This window comes from Macaca mulatta, chromosome 11 (assembly GCF_049350105.2).
Source record: "Macaca mulatta isolate MMU2019108-1 chromosome 11, T2T-MMU8v2.0, whole genome shotgun sequence".
NCBI lineage: Eukaryota > Metazoa > Chordata > Mammalia > Primates > Cercopithecidae > Macaca > Macaca mulatta.
Window position 1 is genome coordinate 56,390,001 of NC_133416.1, and position 18,730 is coordinate 56,408,730.

The 18,730-nt window shown below is 46.6% G+C and overlaps 1 protein-coding gene and 1 long non-coding RNA gene across 2 annotated transcripts in view; one reads left to right on the plus strand and one right to left on the minus strand.

Moving 5' to 3' along the window:
- The first annotated feature begins 3,138 nt into the window (after positions 1-3,138).
- Positions 3,139-18,730, plus strand: part of LOC710110 (tubulin alpha-1C chain) — a 47,937-nt gene continuing 32,345 nt past the window's right edge. Inside the window, exons 1-2 of the mRNA XM_028829447.2 lie at positions 3,139-3,175; positions 3,424-3,499. Of these exons, the coding sequence (XP_028685280.2) occupies positions 3,168-3,175; positions 3,424-3,499 (84 nt within the window). The 5' untranslated portion in view covers positions 3,139-3,167. The remainder of the gene's footprint in view (positions 3,176-3,423; positions 3,500-18,730) is intronic.
- LOC144332847 (uncharacterized) lies at positions 8,122-10,421 on the minus strand. Its single transcript, XR_013401032.1, has 2 exons — positions 9,620-10,421; positions 8,122-9,462 (listed from the first exon to the last, which is right to left on the minus strand). It is a non-coding gene; the product is annotated as an uncharacterized LOC144332847 (long non-coding RNA).

Sequence of the window (18,730 nt, forward strand, 5' to 3'; positions counted from 1 at the left end):
ATGCCCACCTAATTAAAAAACAATTTTTGTAGAGATGGAGTCTTACTGTATTGCCCAGGCTGATCTCAAACTCCTGGGCTCAAGTAATCTTCCTGCCTCAGCTTCCCAAAGCACTGGGATCACAGGCATGAGCCCCGTACCTAGCCAGAGCCTTCTTTTTCTTTTCTTTTCCCTTTCCTTTCCTTTCTTTTTTTCTTTTTCTTTTTCTTTTTCTTTTTTTTTTTTTTTGAGACACAGTCTCACTCTGTCTCCCAGGCTGGAGTGCAGTGGCGCGATCTCGGCTCACTGCAAGCTCCACGTCCCGGGTTCACGCCATTCTCCTGCCTCAGCCTCCCAAGTAGCTGGGATCACAGGTGCCCACCACCACGCCCGGCTAATTTTTTTTGTATTTTTAGTAGAGATGGGGTTTCACCGTGTTAGCCAGGATGGTCTCGATCTCCTGACCTCATGATCCGCCTGCCTCGGCCTCCCAAATTGCTGGGATTACAGAGCTGATCCATCGTGTCCGACCCTTTTCTTCCTTCCTTGTTTCTGTCTTTTCTTTCTCTCTCTCTTTCTTTTTTTTTTTTTTTTAATTGAGATGGGGTCTTGCTCCATTGTCCAGGGTGGACAATGGTCTTGAACTCCTGGGTGGAAGGAATCATCCCACCTCAGCCTCCCAAAGTGCTGGATTACAGGCGTGAGCCACCGCACCCAGCTTACAGGCCATCTTTCTAAAATGCAGTTTGGATCATTTTACTTCCCTGCTTGGAACTTTTTGGTGGTTCCCATGAGCTACCAAGAGAAAATCCAGCTTTCTCCCCTTGTCACACAGTTTTTCCATTGATCTCTACCTAAATCCCCAATCTCATCTTTGGTGCTATGCAAGCCTCAAACTTCCTTTTTTTCCAGCAAACACCAGGCTCACTATCTATCTCAATGCCATGTACTTGCATCCCTCCTCCCATCCCTGGAAAATATCCCTTATTTCTCAAAGCTCAACTCAGGAATCACTTACTTACTTCCTTTTTTTTTTAGACACCATCTTGTACTGTCGCCCAGGCTGGAGTGCAATAGCGTGATCTTGTCTCACTGCAAGCTCCGCCTTCCTGGTTCAAGCGATTCTCCTGCTTCAGCCTCCCGAGTAGCTGGGATTACAGGCGCCCACCATCACACCTGGCTAATATTTTGTATTTTTACTAGAGACAGGGTTTCACCCAGGCTAGTCTCAAACTCCTAACCTTGTGATCCACCCACCTTGGCCTCCCAAAGTGCTGGGATTACAAGCGTGAGCCACTGTGCCCAGCCAAGAATCACTTCCTTTGACATTTTTCTGATTCCTTGAATCTCAACTAAGGAAAACAGTATTTCCTCCTCCCACTGTGGCCCCACAGTGCTCCCCTGCATGTTAAGTGTTGACACTGCTGGCTCCTTGAGGCTGTGTCTTACTCGTCAGAGTAGGCTTATCAGCCCACAGGGGTTTAGCAAATAATGAGCTTTTAATAAATGCTTTTGAGCAGTTGAACGAACTGTACATGAATGGGTTTATATTACAACCCGGTAAACACTAAATTTGTTCCACGGAGAACTTCCTACCGGTTGCTCCTGCTCACAGCTCTTGAGGCCATGGGCGTGGCCAGGACTGGGTCAAGGACAGGGCCACTCCTGTGTAGGAGCAGGGCCCAGGCGTCCAGCCTGTTGAGGTCCATCCTGTGCTTCTATGACAGTTGTGTGGCATTTGGTGACTCAGGTTCTAGTACAAGGCCACTGAGTTCTCAGTAAACTCAGTAAATTCAGGGAAGCATTTCTAAACATATGGTCCTTTGGCTGGGCATGGGGGCTCACACCTGTAATCCCCACTTTGGGAGGCTGAGGTGAGCAGATCACCTTAGGTTAGGAGTTCAAGACCAGCCTGGTCAACATGATGAAACCCTGTCTCTACTAAAAATACAAAAATTAGCCAGGTATGGTGGTGGGCACCTGAAGTCCCAGCTACCCAGGAGGTTGAGGCGGGAGAATCGCTTGAACCTAGGAGGTGGAGGTTGCAGTGAGCTGAGATGGAGCCACTGCACTCCAGCCTGGGCAACAGAGTGAGACTCTACCTCAAAAAAATAAGAAAAATAAAAATAAAAATACAGTCCTTGGATGAGGAAAATTCTTTCCTCAGAGAAAGAGAGTCCTTTCCTGGCCAATATAGTTAATTATCAAGCATAGGATAAATTAGAGAAAGGCAGGTTTGTGACAAAACTGATCAGAAGCCGTTTGCATAGTGCTAGGTGTTAAACATCTATTAGCTAATTTCATGACACTGTCATGTGACTTCTCACTTTTCATCTGTGTTTTTTAATCTTCCAAGAAAAGTAATCAGACTAGATGATCTCTAAGATCACTTCCCATTCTATCATTTCATTGTCTGGTTCTTACCTAATACCAATATAATGTGTGTTTGAGATGGTGAAGGTTCAGGAGTTCTTGGCGACATTTCACAGACAGGAAACAGGGCAGCGGGGCACGGGGTTTGCTTCAGATCCGTGGATCCTTGCTGAGCTCTGCTTCATTAAGTGATCAATATTTCCTGGCTCCTGGGTGGAACTGCAGTTACATTTCCCTTTGGAAAAGCTGGTCTGTTTTTCCCAATAGGCCTGCAGAAAAAAACCAAGGCTGGCCGGGTGCGGTGGCTCATGCCTGTAATCCTAGCACTTTGGAAGGCCAAGGCAGGCGGATGACCTGAGGTCAGGAGTTCGAGACCAGTTGTCAACATGGTGAAACCCCGTCTCTACTAAAAATACAAAAAATTAGCTGGGCGTGGTGGCACACGCCTGTAATCCCAGCTACTCAGGGGGCTCAGGCAGGAGAATCGCTTGAACCCGGGATGTGGAGGTTGCAATGAGCCGAGATCTTGCCATGGTGCTCCAGCCTGGGCAACAGAGCAAGACTCTGTCTCAGAAAGAAAAAAACCAGGGTCAGAGTATTGTTATGAAAAATACAACAGCACCACTTATTCTACTCCCACAGCCTACCTAGGCTTTGAAGCTCATAGTATTGAGAGTAAGAAAACTCAGAGGTGCTAAGACTGCCAGTCTTAGGCTGGAGGAGAAGAGGAATAGATGTGAAGCTGCTAAGGAGCAATTTCAGTGATCTGTGGACTAGGATGGAGGAGGGGGCAGGGACCTGATCCCAAGGGCACAATGACAAGGTCAGCCTCATCTCTTCTCTCTGTTCTTGGCAACAGCCAGTCTAGCCAGAAAGAGCAATCTGTCAAATCTAATTAGAGTAGAAGAAAGTGAACAATGGGCGCCCAGCTCTAAAATGACAGCCTGTTCAATGGGGTGGAGAAGCTCGGGAGGGATGAGTGCTTTGTGTGCTTGGAATTAGATCCTTCAAATGGATCCTTTCTGAACTCCAACTGCACATCTCTAACTGGATTCTTATTTACTTCACCAGGACTCTTCAGCTCCCTACGCCTTTTAACACATGCACATTCAGCCAAAGCAGAGGAGAACCTGGCTGTGATTCAAAGGTAAGGCTGGAATAGTAATGTAATGTAAATAGTTTCATCATGCATGGCTTGGACATGGTACTGTGTGCATGCAACTGATATTTATGAATTTGTTCCTATTTCTTGTTTCATGTTTAATTATATTGGTGGCATTAGTGTTTATCTTATTATTTCTGCAATTCTTTTCATTATAAGGCTTATTATTGGAATCTTGAAATTTCAGAGCAGCCTGAAGTTTTATTAGGACCACAGATAAGCATATTTTAAGATGCAATACACATTAATTATATTTTTATCTTATACTTTAAATGGCCTCTCTGATTTGGATATTTTAGTTTTTGAATCAAAAGTGGGTTGCACAGGGAAGAGGCATATTTTATAAATGGAATCAAATGAGCATATCCCTTAAAATAAATGCATGAATACAGGCTATTGAAGCTTAAAGCCATGCATCTGCAGAATCTGAAGTCTCAAATTACAGAGGCCTATCTATTATCAGCAAATATTATACTAAAGACTAACGGTTTACTAATTTTACTCTACTTCAGTGTGGGATACTCAGACATCTTAAAGGTGTGAGGAAAAACAATTCTGTGAAGTGGGATGCAGAGAATGGGAAGAGAGTAGGCGCTAACACAATCTGCAGTTTACAAGTCTCTGTCCCCCAGGTTTGGATGGTCTTTCCTATGCATTATCTCATTTAATCCTCAGGGCACCCTGTGAAGTGTGTTACTATCCTCTCCACTCTGCAGATGAGGAAACTAAGGCCCTGAGAAACTAGTCCAAGGTTACAGAGAAAGGCAGTCGGGCCTTGAACCCAGGTGGTCTGCTTCCAAGTCTATTGAACTTCTCAGGAATCTATTTCTGGTAGACACAGGAGACATTAAATTTTAAAAAATCATTAAAGTATTAATAATGTCAACATGAGGACACTCCTCTAATCTATTGGCCTTCCCTGGACATGAAGGAGGCGGTGGATTTCAGCTTGGTGTATTTGTATCACTTTCCCCACTTTACTGCATGTTGCGAACCTTTATCTTTTTTTTTTTTTTTTGACACAGAGTCTTGCCCTGTTGCCCAGACTGGAGTGCAGTGGCATAATCTCAGCTCACTGCAACCTCTGCCTCACGGGTTCAAGCAATTCTCTGCCTCAGCCTCCCAAGTAGCTGGGATTACAGCTGTGCACCACCATGCCCAGCTAATTTTTGTATTTTTAGTAGAGACAGGGTTTCACCATCTTGGCCAGGCTGATCTTGAACTCTGACCTCAGGTCATCCGCCCTCCTCAGGCTCCCAAACTGCTGGGATTACAGGTGTGAGTCACTGGACCCAGTATATTTTCTAACAGCATCATTTGTTTCTTTTCTGTCCTTTTTTTCTTTACATACCCATTATATGAATAAATTATCTTGTAAAAAGACAAAGGAAAAGTCTGCCAGTACTGCTCGCTTCACCCCAAACCCAGTCTTCTCCCCAGAGAAACACCTGTTAACAATTTGGGGTGTAACCAACTATTTCCTACCTGTTTGCATAGAGGTGTGTGTGTGTGTGCACATTACATTGTTTTGTGTGACTTTTTAGAATAAATTGTGCCATGTTGTGTTTTCTATTCTTAACTTGCTTTTTTTATTTCTTTATTTATTTTATTTTTTGAGATGGAGTCTTGCTCTCTCGCCTAGACTGCAATGGCACAGTATAGGCTCACTGCAACCTCTGCCGCCTGGGTTCAAGCGATTCTCCTGCCTCAGCCTCCCTAGTAGCGGGGACTATAGGCACGTGCCACCATACCCTGCTAACTTTTGTATTTTTAGTAGAGACAGGGTTTCACCATGTTGGCCAGGCTGGTCTCAAACTCCTGACCTCGTGATCTGCCTGCCTTGGCCTCCCAAAGTGTTGGGATTAAAGGCGTGAGCCACCATGCCTGGCCTTTTATTTTATTTTATTTTATTTTATTTATTTTATTTTTTAGAACAGTCTATGCCTTGTGGAAATCTTTACCTGGCAGTATGCTAAAATCTAATTCATTCTATTTAACTCTTACATAGCATTTCACGAATCATGACTTGTACTGCTTTCTCTCTACCTCATCTGTGCTTTTGAAATGGTTTAATGGCATACAAGTCGACATTTAACCCTATTTGTACTTATGGGGCAGGTAGAGACAGGTGCAAGCTTTCTGGCTGGCTGGAGTGTTACTAACAACATAGGAGAAGAAGGAAAGGTGAGACATGCCCACACCAGCACTGTGAGCCTAAGTGAGAGGCCTGGGGCAGGTACAGTGTTATCAGTAGATTCGTTCCCTCTCTGCCTCTGAATATTTGAGCGTTTACCTTTTTCTTGAACCCAGCTGTTCTCCAGACATTTATTCCTTATACATGAGATAACAATAACATACTCCACAGGGTGCCATGGGGATTAAACTAGAAAATGTGCAGGAGAAGACATCAAGCCCAGGCATATTGCAACATGTTCCATTATGAATTGTGCCTGTGCTGACCCTTTTCCCTCTCCCTCTCAAATCATGTATTGCTTTTTAAATTTTATTTGAGCTCATTTGCTCTGAAGGACTATCCCTCTCACTTCAGATATTAGGTTGCAAGGCTCAAAGCAGGGTGGTTAATAAATGGAGCTATGGAAGTCATCTTGAGATGTTCTGGTGCAGGACTGTGCCTGAAAGCATTGGAAACTGAGTGAGAGCTGGACTCAAGTCCTGATGTGGATACTTAACTACCGGTGTGACTTGGGTAATGTTTTGTCAACTGGAAAATAAGGGTAATCCTAATAGTAATACTTAAGTCTATGGGGTGTGGTCAGGTGTAAATGAGATAATGTATGAAAAGAACTTAGTATAGTTTCTAGTATAGAGGAAGGTCAGCTTCTGTCATTATTATTTAGAAAAGTTGCACCATCCCCACTTTCATTTTCTGGCTATAAAGTATCACTGTCTAGTTTCCTCAGAAGTGACAATAAAAACAGGCTTAATCTCAGAGCACAGCTGTTTGTTGTTCCATTAGTCCATAATTATTTTTTAATTGTTATTTTTTATAGGCAGGGTCTCACTCTGTTGCCCAGCCTGGAGTGCAGTGGTGCAATTATAGCTCACTGCAGCCTCAAACTCCTGGGCGCAAGTGATCCTCCTGTCTCACCCTCCCAAGGAGCTGGGACTAACTACAGGCATGCACCACCACTCCCAGCTAATTTTTAATAATTTTTTGTAGACGTAGGATCTTGTGTTGCCCAAACTGGTCTCCAACTCCTGAGCTCAAGCAATCCTTCTGCCTCAGCCTCCCAAAGTGCTGGGATTACAGGTGTGAGCCAGCACTAATTTCTTTTTTAAGTAAGTATTCCCTGAGTGACCACTGCATGTGTAATACCTTGCTGGGCACTGTAAGAAATATAAAGGAAGTGCGAAACAGGGCTCTTGCCCTCAAAGTGCTTACAAATTTTAAATGTAATCCCCTTAACACTGGAGAGAACACAGTGTAGTACTGTGAACATACGTGCCATGGCTATTTTTCTTTAAATTTCTGCTACATTAAATATAGATAGATAGATATAGATATAGATATAGATATAGACATATAGATGGAGTCTTGCTATGTTGACTAGGCTGGTCTTGAACTCCTGGCCTCAATTGATCCTCCCATCTCAGCCTCCTGAAGGGCTACGATTACAGGCGTGCGCCACTGCGCCTGGCCTTCTGTTACTTTCAGAGGCATCTATAATTCTTGGACACCTGCTCATATGTTCTGTGTCTAGCTTCAGAATTATTGTAGAAGCTTGCCTGAAGGTCACCTATAGAACCTGAGCCATTAGATCATCTGTCCCTAAACGCTAATGCTAGGCTGGTTTCCTGGCTGGGGGTGGCTCTCACTTCCTCCTGAGAGCCTAAGAGAAAGAGGACAAGAACTGATTGGGAGGAGCTGCCCTCTGGGCTACCCAACGCTTGCTTCCACAGTAACGTGCAGACAGTCCCTTGTTCTGGACACAACAGGAGCGGATATTTAGAAGGCAGATTAAATCCAAAGAGTAGAAACTCTCTGAAAGGGCCTGAGGAAGCTGTGAAGGGAATGAAACAACCTTATTTTTGTGGATAAATTCCCAGGAAATGAACCTATAGTATTTACAAAATGTCCACCTAGTCCTTCTCAGCACAGTAAGCTTTCTCTGACCCACAGAACCCATTTTCTGTTTGGACGTGAACTCACTGCAGCCTGCCCAACATGAAATTCCAACTGGACATAAAAGGCCACTTCAGCTGTCAAGCCACGTGTGGATTTCGGTTTAAGAATCAGCCCAGGCAGCAGATGCTCCGAGTGCTTGGGGAGTGGCACGCCTATTCCTGAGGCAGAAGTCAGGCACCCTTTGTCCTGATCCCCCACTTAAATCAGGGATAGGCAATTCTGAATTTTTTAAAAGGAGCTATGTTAAATCCTTCTTATGAGAAAAAAAAAAATCACTTATAATGTGCAAAGTTGAGGTTTCTCAGAGAGCTCTCCCTTTTACTGCTGAACGGGCTTCTTAGCAGGCAAAGATATCTGCTCAGTAAATTATACCCCTGTGAAGAAGCGATTCCTAAGTGTAATGTGTATGACTTGCCGTTTTTGGGTTAAGTACAATTTCAAACACTCTGTCTCCACCACCTTTTTTTCTGGAGGTGTTCTTTTTATTTTATTTTATTCTTTCAAAGTGGGGCACATTTCTGAAATTTTTGCTGGGAAACTCAGAATACGAACTTAATCTAAAAATAGTTTGACCCTGCATTTCAGAGAGTTCAGGGCTTCAAAACTATGCTGTCCAAACACGATTGGTGATTAATTTATTTTGACCCCCTACAAGAAGTGAAAGCAGCTGGTTTACGAGACTTGAGAGACAGCCCATTTTCCAAGGGAGAACAAAGAGAAAGTGGCCACCCCTCCCCCCGGGAGCGCGCTTTGCTTTGTCTGAGCGGACTCCCTCCAGGGACTGCCGCAAGGGAGGCTCAAAGCTGTGTCCTTGCGATTAATTTGGTACACTTGGTTCAGCAGCCCGGGGAATGTGCGGAGATGTGTGCCTGCACAGTATCAATGTTATCAGCTGCCCTGTTCATGTCGCCTCTCCCTGAAGGACACTTTCATGACACAGTAACACTTAGGAGGACGTTCCCCTCCTTTACTTCTGTTTCTCTGCTGATAAACAAATGTCAGGCATCTTCCTGGATCCGGTCCCTGATTCACTAAGTTACTGTACATCCATTGCCCTTTTCTGTCCTCCAAACACTGAGCTCTCAGTGCTCTTCTGGCTGGATCCAGATTGTGAAGGTTACAGCCCCACTGGTCCCTTTCAGGACCTGGGGGCCCAACCTTCCATCTCCAGGGCCTCAAGGAGCCTTCCATTCCTGATGGATTCCCAATTACCGTGTTTCTGGTGCTGCCAGACAAAAGAGAAGGCCCTGTTTTGACCCAGAGCCCCATAGCTGTGGCCTGATGGGAGATGGGAATTTTGATGTCTGACAACAGGAACCTGATCAACAGGGTGACTCCTAGACCGAGTGAACCGTGGGCCGTCCACGAGCCTTCATCACTAGAGGAAAAACGGAGATGAATGATTATGACGCTTGAAGCAGTGAACCTCTGCAAATGGGAGGGTCCGGAAGGTTATTCCGGAGTCACTGGGCAAGGTGAAAGGCAGGGCTGCGTAAGAGAAAGGGTCTGCTCAGTGCAGGGCAGCATAAACTCTGCAACATAAAAAGAGGGAAGCTGCGCTCTGACATCATCTTGCGGGTTGCAGTTCCCGGTAACAGGGCTGGCTCCAGAGCAGAAGCGCAACCCGTCATCTTCTTGCGGGCCGCAGCCATAGGTGGAGAAAGGTGGTACCACAAGGCTTTCCCAGTGGATGACGGTGACGCGCAATAAGCAGACGATTGCAGAGGCTCCTGTCAAATGGGTGCAGAGAAAAGGGAAGTAGGGAGAGGAGGAGGGACTTAGAAATGGCACTGCAACGATCCTGGAATAAAAACGAGGGGCCACAGTCAGAAATGACAAACGCCTCCACCTTGAAATACAACCCCTAGCCCATTTATCCAATTCGCCTCTGATAACTGCTTTTAATATGTTGTAAATCCCATTAAAGCAGGATAGAATAAATGAAAGCAGTCTCCTACCAGGTTCTAATTTTCATTCTCCTTTAGGATTGTCTTAAATAACAAGGACACCCTAAAAATCAAGTCCACCCTGTTTAGCTGTGGCAAGCGTTAAAAACCGTTAAGCTCGTTGAAACACTGCTCTCCAAAACAAAGCAGGCCTCCAGGTATCTCTGCAGAGCAGAAAGGAGGCTATGGTTGTGTCCATGACTTTGCTTCCTTGGTTAGGGCGGTGACGTGCAGCGCCAGGTCCTGGGCCTGGGCTCCCACCCGCGTGGCGCCGCAGCCCTGGCGAGCACCGAGGGCTCTGTCCCCGGTGACCAGCAGGCGGCGTTGTCTTTCGGCCGTGGCCGACGCCCAGCCCGCCACGAAGGCCACTTCCGCCGCGGCCCAGCGAGCGCGTCCCCGCCACGCCCTGCTGTTTAGAAGCGACGTTTCTTCACACGGCTCTTCCCGCGAAAGTTTCTGAACTCTTGTGCTCTTGTGACAATTAATGCTGTTTGAAAACCTCCCTCTTGGGTGGACATCCAAAAAAAAAAAATTTTTTTTGGAGACGGAGTTTTGCTTTTGTTGCCCAGGCTGGAGTGCAGTGGCGCGATTTCGGCTCACTGCAACCTCCGCCTCCCAGGTTCAAGCGATTCTCCTGCCTTGGGATTACAAGCGCCCGCCACCACGCCCAGCTAATTTTTGTATTTTTAGGAGAAACGGGGTTTCACCATTTTGGCCAGGCTGGTCTCGAATTCCTGTCCTCGTAATCCGCCCGCCTCGGCGTCCCGAAGTGCTGGGATTACAGGGATGAGCCACCGCGCCCGGCCAAAAAAAAAAAAAAATTAATTTGGGATTGCGTAATCAAAAAGTTTTTTAGACATCTGAAATGCATTTCAACTTATTCGAATAAAAAGGGCCCCTGACAAGACAAAAAGGCAGTATAGGTTGAAAATTAGGATGCTGGGGGAAAAAAAAGAATCCCCTTCCTGTTTATTCCAGATTTTTCTACAGGCTTGGAGGACAGCTCGCGAAAATTCAGCTGGGGCGCCATCTGCTGGACGTGCCGCGCCGCTGCAAGACCCTTTCCGGGAAGGTCTCAGGGTTGCAGGTGACGGCCCCATTTTTTGTCCAGGAGAGACTCTTCGGCCCCAAGGTAGCATTCATATGCTACCTTGGCTGGACCAAGCTGGGCGCAGTGGCTCACGCCTGTAATCCCAGCACTTTGGGAGGCCGAGGCAGGTGGATCACCGGAGGTCAGGAGTTTGAGACCAGCCTGACCAACATGGTGAAACCCCGTCTCTAATAAAAATACAAAAATTAGCTGGGCGTGGTGGTGTGCGCCTGTAATCCCAGCTACTCAGGAGGCTGAGGCAAGAGAATTGCTTGAACCTGGGAGGCGAAAGTTGCACTCCAGCCTGAGCGACAGAGTGAGACTCTGTCTCGAAGAAGAAGAAGAAGAAGAAGAAGGAGAAGGAGAAGAAGAAGAAACCAGCCTGACTCTGCAAGAAAGTGGCCTGTGTTGAGGAGCCCTGGGGCTTCAGTGAGTCGTCATTTGCTACATTGGTGGTCTCTGAGGAAAACCTGAGGCTCAACTCATTTCATTTCCTCCACCAGCCCAGGGGCACAGGACTACAAACTAAAACTATGCTTTCCATCAGTGCACACAGCGGGTTTCAGGGACAGAAATCACAGTGTACTTATTCTGAATGCTTCTGATTTTGCTGAATGGGAGGAGTTTCCAAGGTGAAGAGGGTGACAGAAATGAAATTAATCTGGGAGTAGGGATATGTTAAAATGTGGCCTTGCCATGGTTTGATATAAGATCACGAAGCCCTGCCAACATTTTCCAAACTCCTCAGTCAGTTCTGATTCAGTTGAAGACTTTTCTATTTAGAAGACTTTGGGTCCTTTCCACATGAGGGTCTAAACCCATTAGCAAACACATTTATACACATACTTCAGCATGAGCCTGCATTCCCCAGTACTGCACTTTGTTAAAGCCCATAATCAGAAAACATCTGGAAAACTGGTAGAAAGCAGAATTTTAGAGCAGATTGCAGTTGGCCCACCCGCCTGGAAAAATATAGTATGAGGGATAGAAAGCATTTGTAATGGAAACGTTATCAAGCATAGTTCTGACCCGGCAAAGCTTAATAGTTACTTTCCAACAAAACTGAATGTTGTATTCAGAGATGAATTATGATGGTTTTCCTGAAAGAGATGAAGTAGCTTTATCAGCAGTGTAGCCTACTGGAGCCTCACTGATTATGTAGTCCTTGAGGTCCATGTCCTGTGACTGCCCCGTAAGTCATGTGTCATTTAATGACTGATACTTTCTGAGAAATGCATCCTTAGGCAATTTCATCACTGTGCAAACATCATAGAGTGCACATACACAAACCTAAATGGTAGTGTCTTCTACACTCCTAGGCTATATAACATAGCCTATTACTCCTAGGCTTCAAAACTATATAGCATGTGACTGTACTGAATACTGTAGGCAATTGTAACACCATGATAAGTATTCGTGTATCTAAACATAGCTGAACAGAAAAGGTACAGTATTTGATACAGTACAGATTATGATATTATAATCTTATGGAACCACCATCATTAATGAGGTCCATGATTGACTGAAACATCATTATGCAAAGCATGACTGTATAGTCAATATTTTATGAGGACATCCTTTGGTACTTCAATAACTAAGCCCTCGTGAATGAGACCCGCTGATTCTACCATGATGCTGATCATAGAGAAAATGTTAACTTTCTATATGGGTGCTTGAAGAAGATAGACAACTAACAAAACGAGATGAAAAATAAGACAAAAATCCAGGCCAGGCGTCGTGGCTCACACCAGTAATCCCAGCACTTTGGGAGGCCGAGGCGGGTGGATTACTTGAGGCCAGGAGTTTAATATCAGCCTAACCAACACGGAGAAACTCCATCTCTACTGAAAATACAAAATTAGCCGGGAGTGGGGGCGAGTGCCTGTTATCCCAGCTACTCGGGAGGCTGAGGCGGAAGAATTGCTTGAACCTGGGAGCAGAGGTTGTGGTGAGTCGAGATCGCACCATTGCCCTCCAGCCTGGGGAACAAGCAAAACTCCATCGAAAGAAGGGGAGGGGAGGGGAGGGGAGGGGAGGGGAGGGGAGAGGGGGGAGGGGGGGAGGGGAGGGGGGAGGGGAGGGGAGGGGGGAGGGGAGGGGAGGGGAGGGGGAGGGGGGAGGGGAGGGGAGGGGAGGGGGGAGGGGAGGGGAGGGGAGGGGGGGAGGGGGGGAGGGGAGGGGGGGAGGGGAGGGGGGGAGGGGGGAGGGGGGAGGGGGAGGGATGGGTGGGAGGTGACGGGGAGGGGAACGGGAAGGGAAAGGGGAAGGGGAAGGGATCCAACCTGGGCTGGGTGTGGTGGCTCACACCTGGAAAGAAAGAGGAGAGAGAGAGAGGGGCAGAGAGAGAGAGCGAGAGAGAGAGAGACAGAGAGAGAGACAGAGAGAGAGAGAGAGAGAGGAGGGAGAGAGAGAGAGAGAGAGAAAGAGAAAGAAAAGAAGAAAGAAAAATAAGATAAAAATCCAGGCCGGGCGCGGTGGCTCAAGCCTGTAATCCCAGCACTTTGGGAGGCCGAGACGGGCGGATCACGAGGTCAGGAGATCGAGACCATCCTGGCTAACACGGTGAAACCCCGTCTCTACTAAAAAATACAAAAAACTAGCCGGGCGAGGTGGCGGGCGCCTGTAGTCCCAGCTACTCGGGAGGCTGAGGCAGGAGAATGGCGTAAACCCGGGAGGTGGGGCTTGCGGTGAGCTGAGATCCGGCCACTGTACTCCAGCCTGGGCGACAGAGCGAGACTCCGTCTCAAAAAAAAAAAAAAAAAAAAAATCCAACCTGGGCTGGATGTGGTGGCTCACACCTATAATCCCAGCATTTTGGGAGGCTGAAGCATGTGGATTACTTGAGGTCAGGAGTTTGAGACCAGCCTGGCCAACTTTGTGAAAACTGGTCTCTACTAAAAATCCAAAAATTAGCTGGGCATGGTGGTGGGCACCTGTAATCCCAGCTACTCAGGAGGCTGAGGCGGGAGAATAGCTTGAGCCTGGGAGGCAGAGGTTGCAGTAAGCCGAGATTATGCCACTGCACTCCAGCCTGGGTGACAGAGCGAGATTCCGTCTCAAAAAAGAAAAAAAAAAAAATTCACTCTGGCAATTCATGAGTGGATTGTATCAGAAAACTAGTAAGATGAAGTTATTGGGTACCGAATTGTGACTAGTATAGGAAATACTGATGGCTAGTGTAACATCTATTATATCCCACAATTCTGCTAATGTGAGAATATATAAGAAAAAACTAATTTAGTTTCTCCTGTACTGTCACTCAACAATCAACACAGAATGCTTCTGTGACCTCTGGTCACCAAAATGTGTGTGGGAATTTTTCCCCACCAACAATCAATCAATCAGTTCTTTTCTGCAATGGATAGTAGCTGGGTGTTCTCTAATTCAATTCTCACACTACCTGGAGAGCCTCCGATCCCAGTCCCACAAGACTGAGCCCCACTTAGGATGCTGATTGCAACCCCCAGGTGGTTTTTACCGGCTATAAATGAGGGTTCCCACAACCTCCTCTTTGGGATCAATTAGTTTGCTAGAATGGCTCACACAACTCAAGGAAGCACTTATTTATGTTTACCGGTTTATTACAAAGGATATTCATTTTAAATTTTTTTTCTTATTTTTATATTTTAAAAAATTTGTTTACAGACAAGGTCTCACTGTGTTACCCAGGCTGGTATTGAACTCCTGGGCTCAAGCATGAGCCACCACACCTGGCTACAAAGGCTATTTTCAAGGATGCAAATAAACAAGCAGATAGAGGCATAGGGCAAGGTACGGAGGAAGGGGCACCAAGTGTCCATGCCGTCCCTGGGCACACCACTCTCCAGGAACCTCTACATGTTCAGCCATCCAGAAGCTCTCTGAACCCTGCCCTTTTGTTTTTTTACTGAGGCTTCATTACATAGGAATGATTGATTAAACCGTTGTCCATTTGATGATCAGCTTAACCTTCAGCCCCTCTCCCCTCCCTGGAAGTTTCAGCCCTCTGGGAGTGTGGCTGGTTCCCCTGCCAGATCCCCATCCTGTAGCCATCCTGATTTTCACCTCATTAACGTAAACTCAGGTGTCTCGAAGAGTTTGGTAAAAATAACAAAAGATTGTCTGTCTTCCACCTTTATTACTCAAGCTTTTCCTGAACTGCTTCAAGACTCAGGACAAAAGGCCTTTAATAAAAGATATTGCTCTAGTCACTTAGGAAATGACAAGGCTTACAGAAGCTGAAAGCCAGGAATAGTGGAGGAAAACCAAAATATATACATCATAATGTCACATAATGTATTAATATTTGTAGAGTCAGCCACATGCGGTGGCTCATGCCTGTAATCCCAGCACTTTGGGAGGCCGAAGTGGGCGGATCACCTGAGGTCAGGAGTTTGAGACCAGCCTGGCCAACATGGTGAAACCCCATCTCTACTAAAAATACAAAAATTAGCCAGGTGTGGTGGCACATGCCTGTAATCCCAGCTACTCAGGAGACTGAGGCAGGAGAATCACTTGAACCCGGGAGGCAGAGGTTGCAGTGAACTGAGATTGCACCACTGCACTCCATCCTGGGCGACAGAGTAAGACTGTGTCTCAAAAAGAAAAAAAAAGAAATAAATCACCTCAAGCTGGATGCAGCTGCGTACTCCTGTAGTCCCAGCTACTCGGGAGGCTGAGTCAGGAGGATTGGGCGAGCCCAGGAGCTGGGAGTCCAGCCCTGGCAACATAGAGAGACGGTATCTCTAAATAAATAAATAAATAGTTTGATAACAAATCAGCACTGAATATTGGCATTAAGTAGAGACTCGAGCGTCTCTCAGCAAAGGTTTTTCAGGGCCTCTGGCTTGAGACAGGACCAGGATGGGAAGTGGAGCAGTGGGATCTTCCACTTGTGTGGCACAAGGCAGTTCCTTGAAGCTGTTTTCTCTTGTTGTTCTGCTTATTTCAGTTACTTGTTTGCTAGGAGGGTGCCTCCACCCTCAGAGCACAGCCACACACACACACACACACACACACACACTACCTGCCTTTTTCCTCACAGACATCCCAAGAGCATTCTCTGAGCACTATTTTTGGTGAAGCCAATATAAAAAGGCTGCCCACTCCCCTGGCAGTTGAGCTCAGGATTCAAATATTTATGTTTGGCAAAAAGCAAGGGGAAAATTTTTCTGGAGATGACCTCTCCCTTGACTTTCAGCTTGTTCTATAATTGGGCTTTTGAGAATATGTGACCATTCTTTGAAAAAAAAAAAAAGCAAGAAACATTAAATTCAGTAGTTTCTATCTGGACCCTAGAGTTAAGTGTGTTCCTCACGTTGAAATCCTGATTCCACAGAGGAACTGCCTTAAAAATATCAATTTGGCTGGGTGCAGTGGCTCACACCTGTAATCCCAGCACTTTGGGAGCCTGAGGCAGGTGGATCACAAGGTCAAGAAATCGAGACCATCCTGGCTAACACAGTGAGACCCCATCTCTACTAAATATACAAAAAAAATTAGCCGGGCGTGGTGGCGGGCGCCTGTAGTTCCAGCTACTAGGGAGTCTGAGGCAGGAGAATGGCGTGAACCCGGGAGACGGAGCTTGCAGTGAGCCGAGATCGCGCCACTGCACTCCAGCCTAGGCGACAAAGCGAGACTCCGTCTCAAAAAATAAAATAAAATAAAATAAAAAATATATATCAATTCAATTGATTTTTGTTCTTTCAGTATAGATCAGTCCTCTTCTCTCCTCTCTCCACAAAATGTCAGGCTCATCAGAGGGTCGTGGCTTTCTGGCCACTTCCTGGACCCCCACAGGGTGCCCCTGCTGTGAGTTGGCAGCACCCATTGTGGTTCTTTTTTTTTTTTTTTTTTTTTTTTTTTTGAGACGGAGTCTTGCTCTGTAGCCCGGGCTGGAGTGCAGTGGCCGGATCTCAGCTCACTGCAAGCTCTGCCTCCCGGGTTTGCGCCATTCTCCTGCCTCAGCCTCCTGAGTAGCTGGGACTACAGGCGCCCGCCACCTCGCCCGGCTAGTTTTTTGTATTTTTAGTAGAGACGGGGTTTCACCGTGTTAGCCAGGATGGTCTCGATCTCCTGACCTCGTGATCCGCCCGTCTCGGCCTCCCAAAGTGCTGGGATTACAGGCTTGAGCCACCGCGCCCGGCCATTGTGGCTCTTTTATCTACTTATTTATTTTTGAGACAGGGTCTCTCTCTGTCACCCATGCTTGAGTGCAGTGGTGCGAACACTGCTCACTGCAACTTCCACCTCCCGGGATCAAGTGATCCTTCTGCCTCAGCCTTCTCAGTAGCTGGGACTACAGGTGTGCACCACCACACTGGACTAATTTTTTAAATTTTTTTTTGTAGAGATGGACTCTCACCATGTTGTCCAGGCTGGTCTTAAACTCCTGGGTTCAAGCGGTCCTCCCACCTCAGCCTCACAAAGTGTTGAGATTACAGGCATTAGCCACTGCACGCAGCCCATCATAGCTCTTTTTTTCTTTTTGAGATGGAGTCTCACTCTGTCACCCAGGCTGGAGGGCAGTGGTGAGATCTCAGCTTACTGCAACCTCTGCCTCCCAGGTTCAAGCGATTCTCCCACCTCAGCCTCCCAAGTAGCTAGGACTATAGGCATGCACCACCACCCCAGCAAATTTTTGTATTTTTAGTAGAGACAGGGCTTCATCATGTTGGCCAGGCTGGTCTTGAACTCCTGACCTCAGGTGAACTGCCCGCCTCGGCCTCCCAAAGTGCTAGGATTACAGGCGTGAGCCACCGTGCCTGGCCCCATCATAGCTCTTATAATACCATATATAATATGATTTATCTGTGTCTTCCATACCAGACACTTAAATTTTATGAGAATGGGGCCAAGATTATTATGTTCATTTTGCACCCCCAGTGGCTAACTAGTGCCTCAGACCAGGCAAATGTTAGGTAGGATTCAACACTGAGATGGGAGGGAAAGGCGTGTCCATTGGAGGAACTGGCAAGACCACATACAAAGGTATAGACCTGGAAGAGTGACAAGGAGCATGAATGTGGTTTGCTTCAGCCTGAAGGGACTGACAGGAGGTAAGATGGGGTGATTATGATGTGAGTGTGAGTTTAAGGCAGTGGTCATCAGAACTTGAAATAGTTACAATTGATGCAATTTCTGGTGTACGATAAATGCTTTACCCCTTCCTTCCTCCCCTTCCTCTTCCCCTTCCTTCCTTCCTTCATCTCGCTCTGCACCCAGGCTGGAAGTACAATGACGCAATCTCAGCTCACTGCAACCTCTGCCTCCCGGATTCAAGCAATTCTCCTGCCTCAGCCTCCTGAGTAGCTGGGACTACAGGTGCACGGCGAGGCGCCCGGCTGATTTTTGTATTTTAGTAGAGATGTGGTTTTACCGTGTTACCCAGGCTGGTCGCGAACTCCTGAGCTCAGGCAATCTGCCCACCTCAGCCTCCCAAAGTGCTAGGATTACAGGTGTGAGCCACCGTGCCCAGCCTTTACTCATATTTTCATCAAAACTTAGAGCCTTCTTTCTTTCTTTTTTTTTCTTTTCTTTTTTTTTTTTTTTTGAGACAGAGTTTCACTCTTGTTGCCCAGTTGCTGGAGTGTAGTGGTGTGATCTCAGCTCACTGCGACCTCCACCTCCCAGATTCAAGCGATTCTTCCACCTCAGCCTCCCGAGTAGCTGGGATTACAGGCGCCTGCCACCACACCTGGCTAATTTTTTGTATTTTTGGCAGAGATGGGGTTTCACCATGTTGGCCAGGCTGGCTTTGAACTCCTGGCCTCAAGCAATCCACCTGTCTCGGCCTCCCAAAGTGCTGGGATTACAGGTATGAGCCACCGCACCTGGCCAAAAGTTTACAGCCTTCTTAGACAAGGTGGCATGTGGGAAAAAATGTGGTTTGGAGCCACAGATCTAGTGCATTCCATTTGTAGAGAATATCACTTAACTAGCAAAACCAGTCCCCATGGCCAAACCAACCAGTCAAATGGAGTTATTTTATTTTTTTGTTTTGTGTTGTGTGTTTTTGTGTTGTTTTATTTTGTTTTGAGATGGGGTCTTGCTCT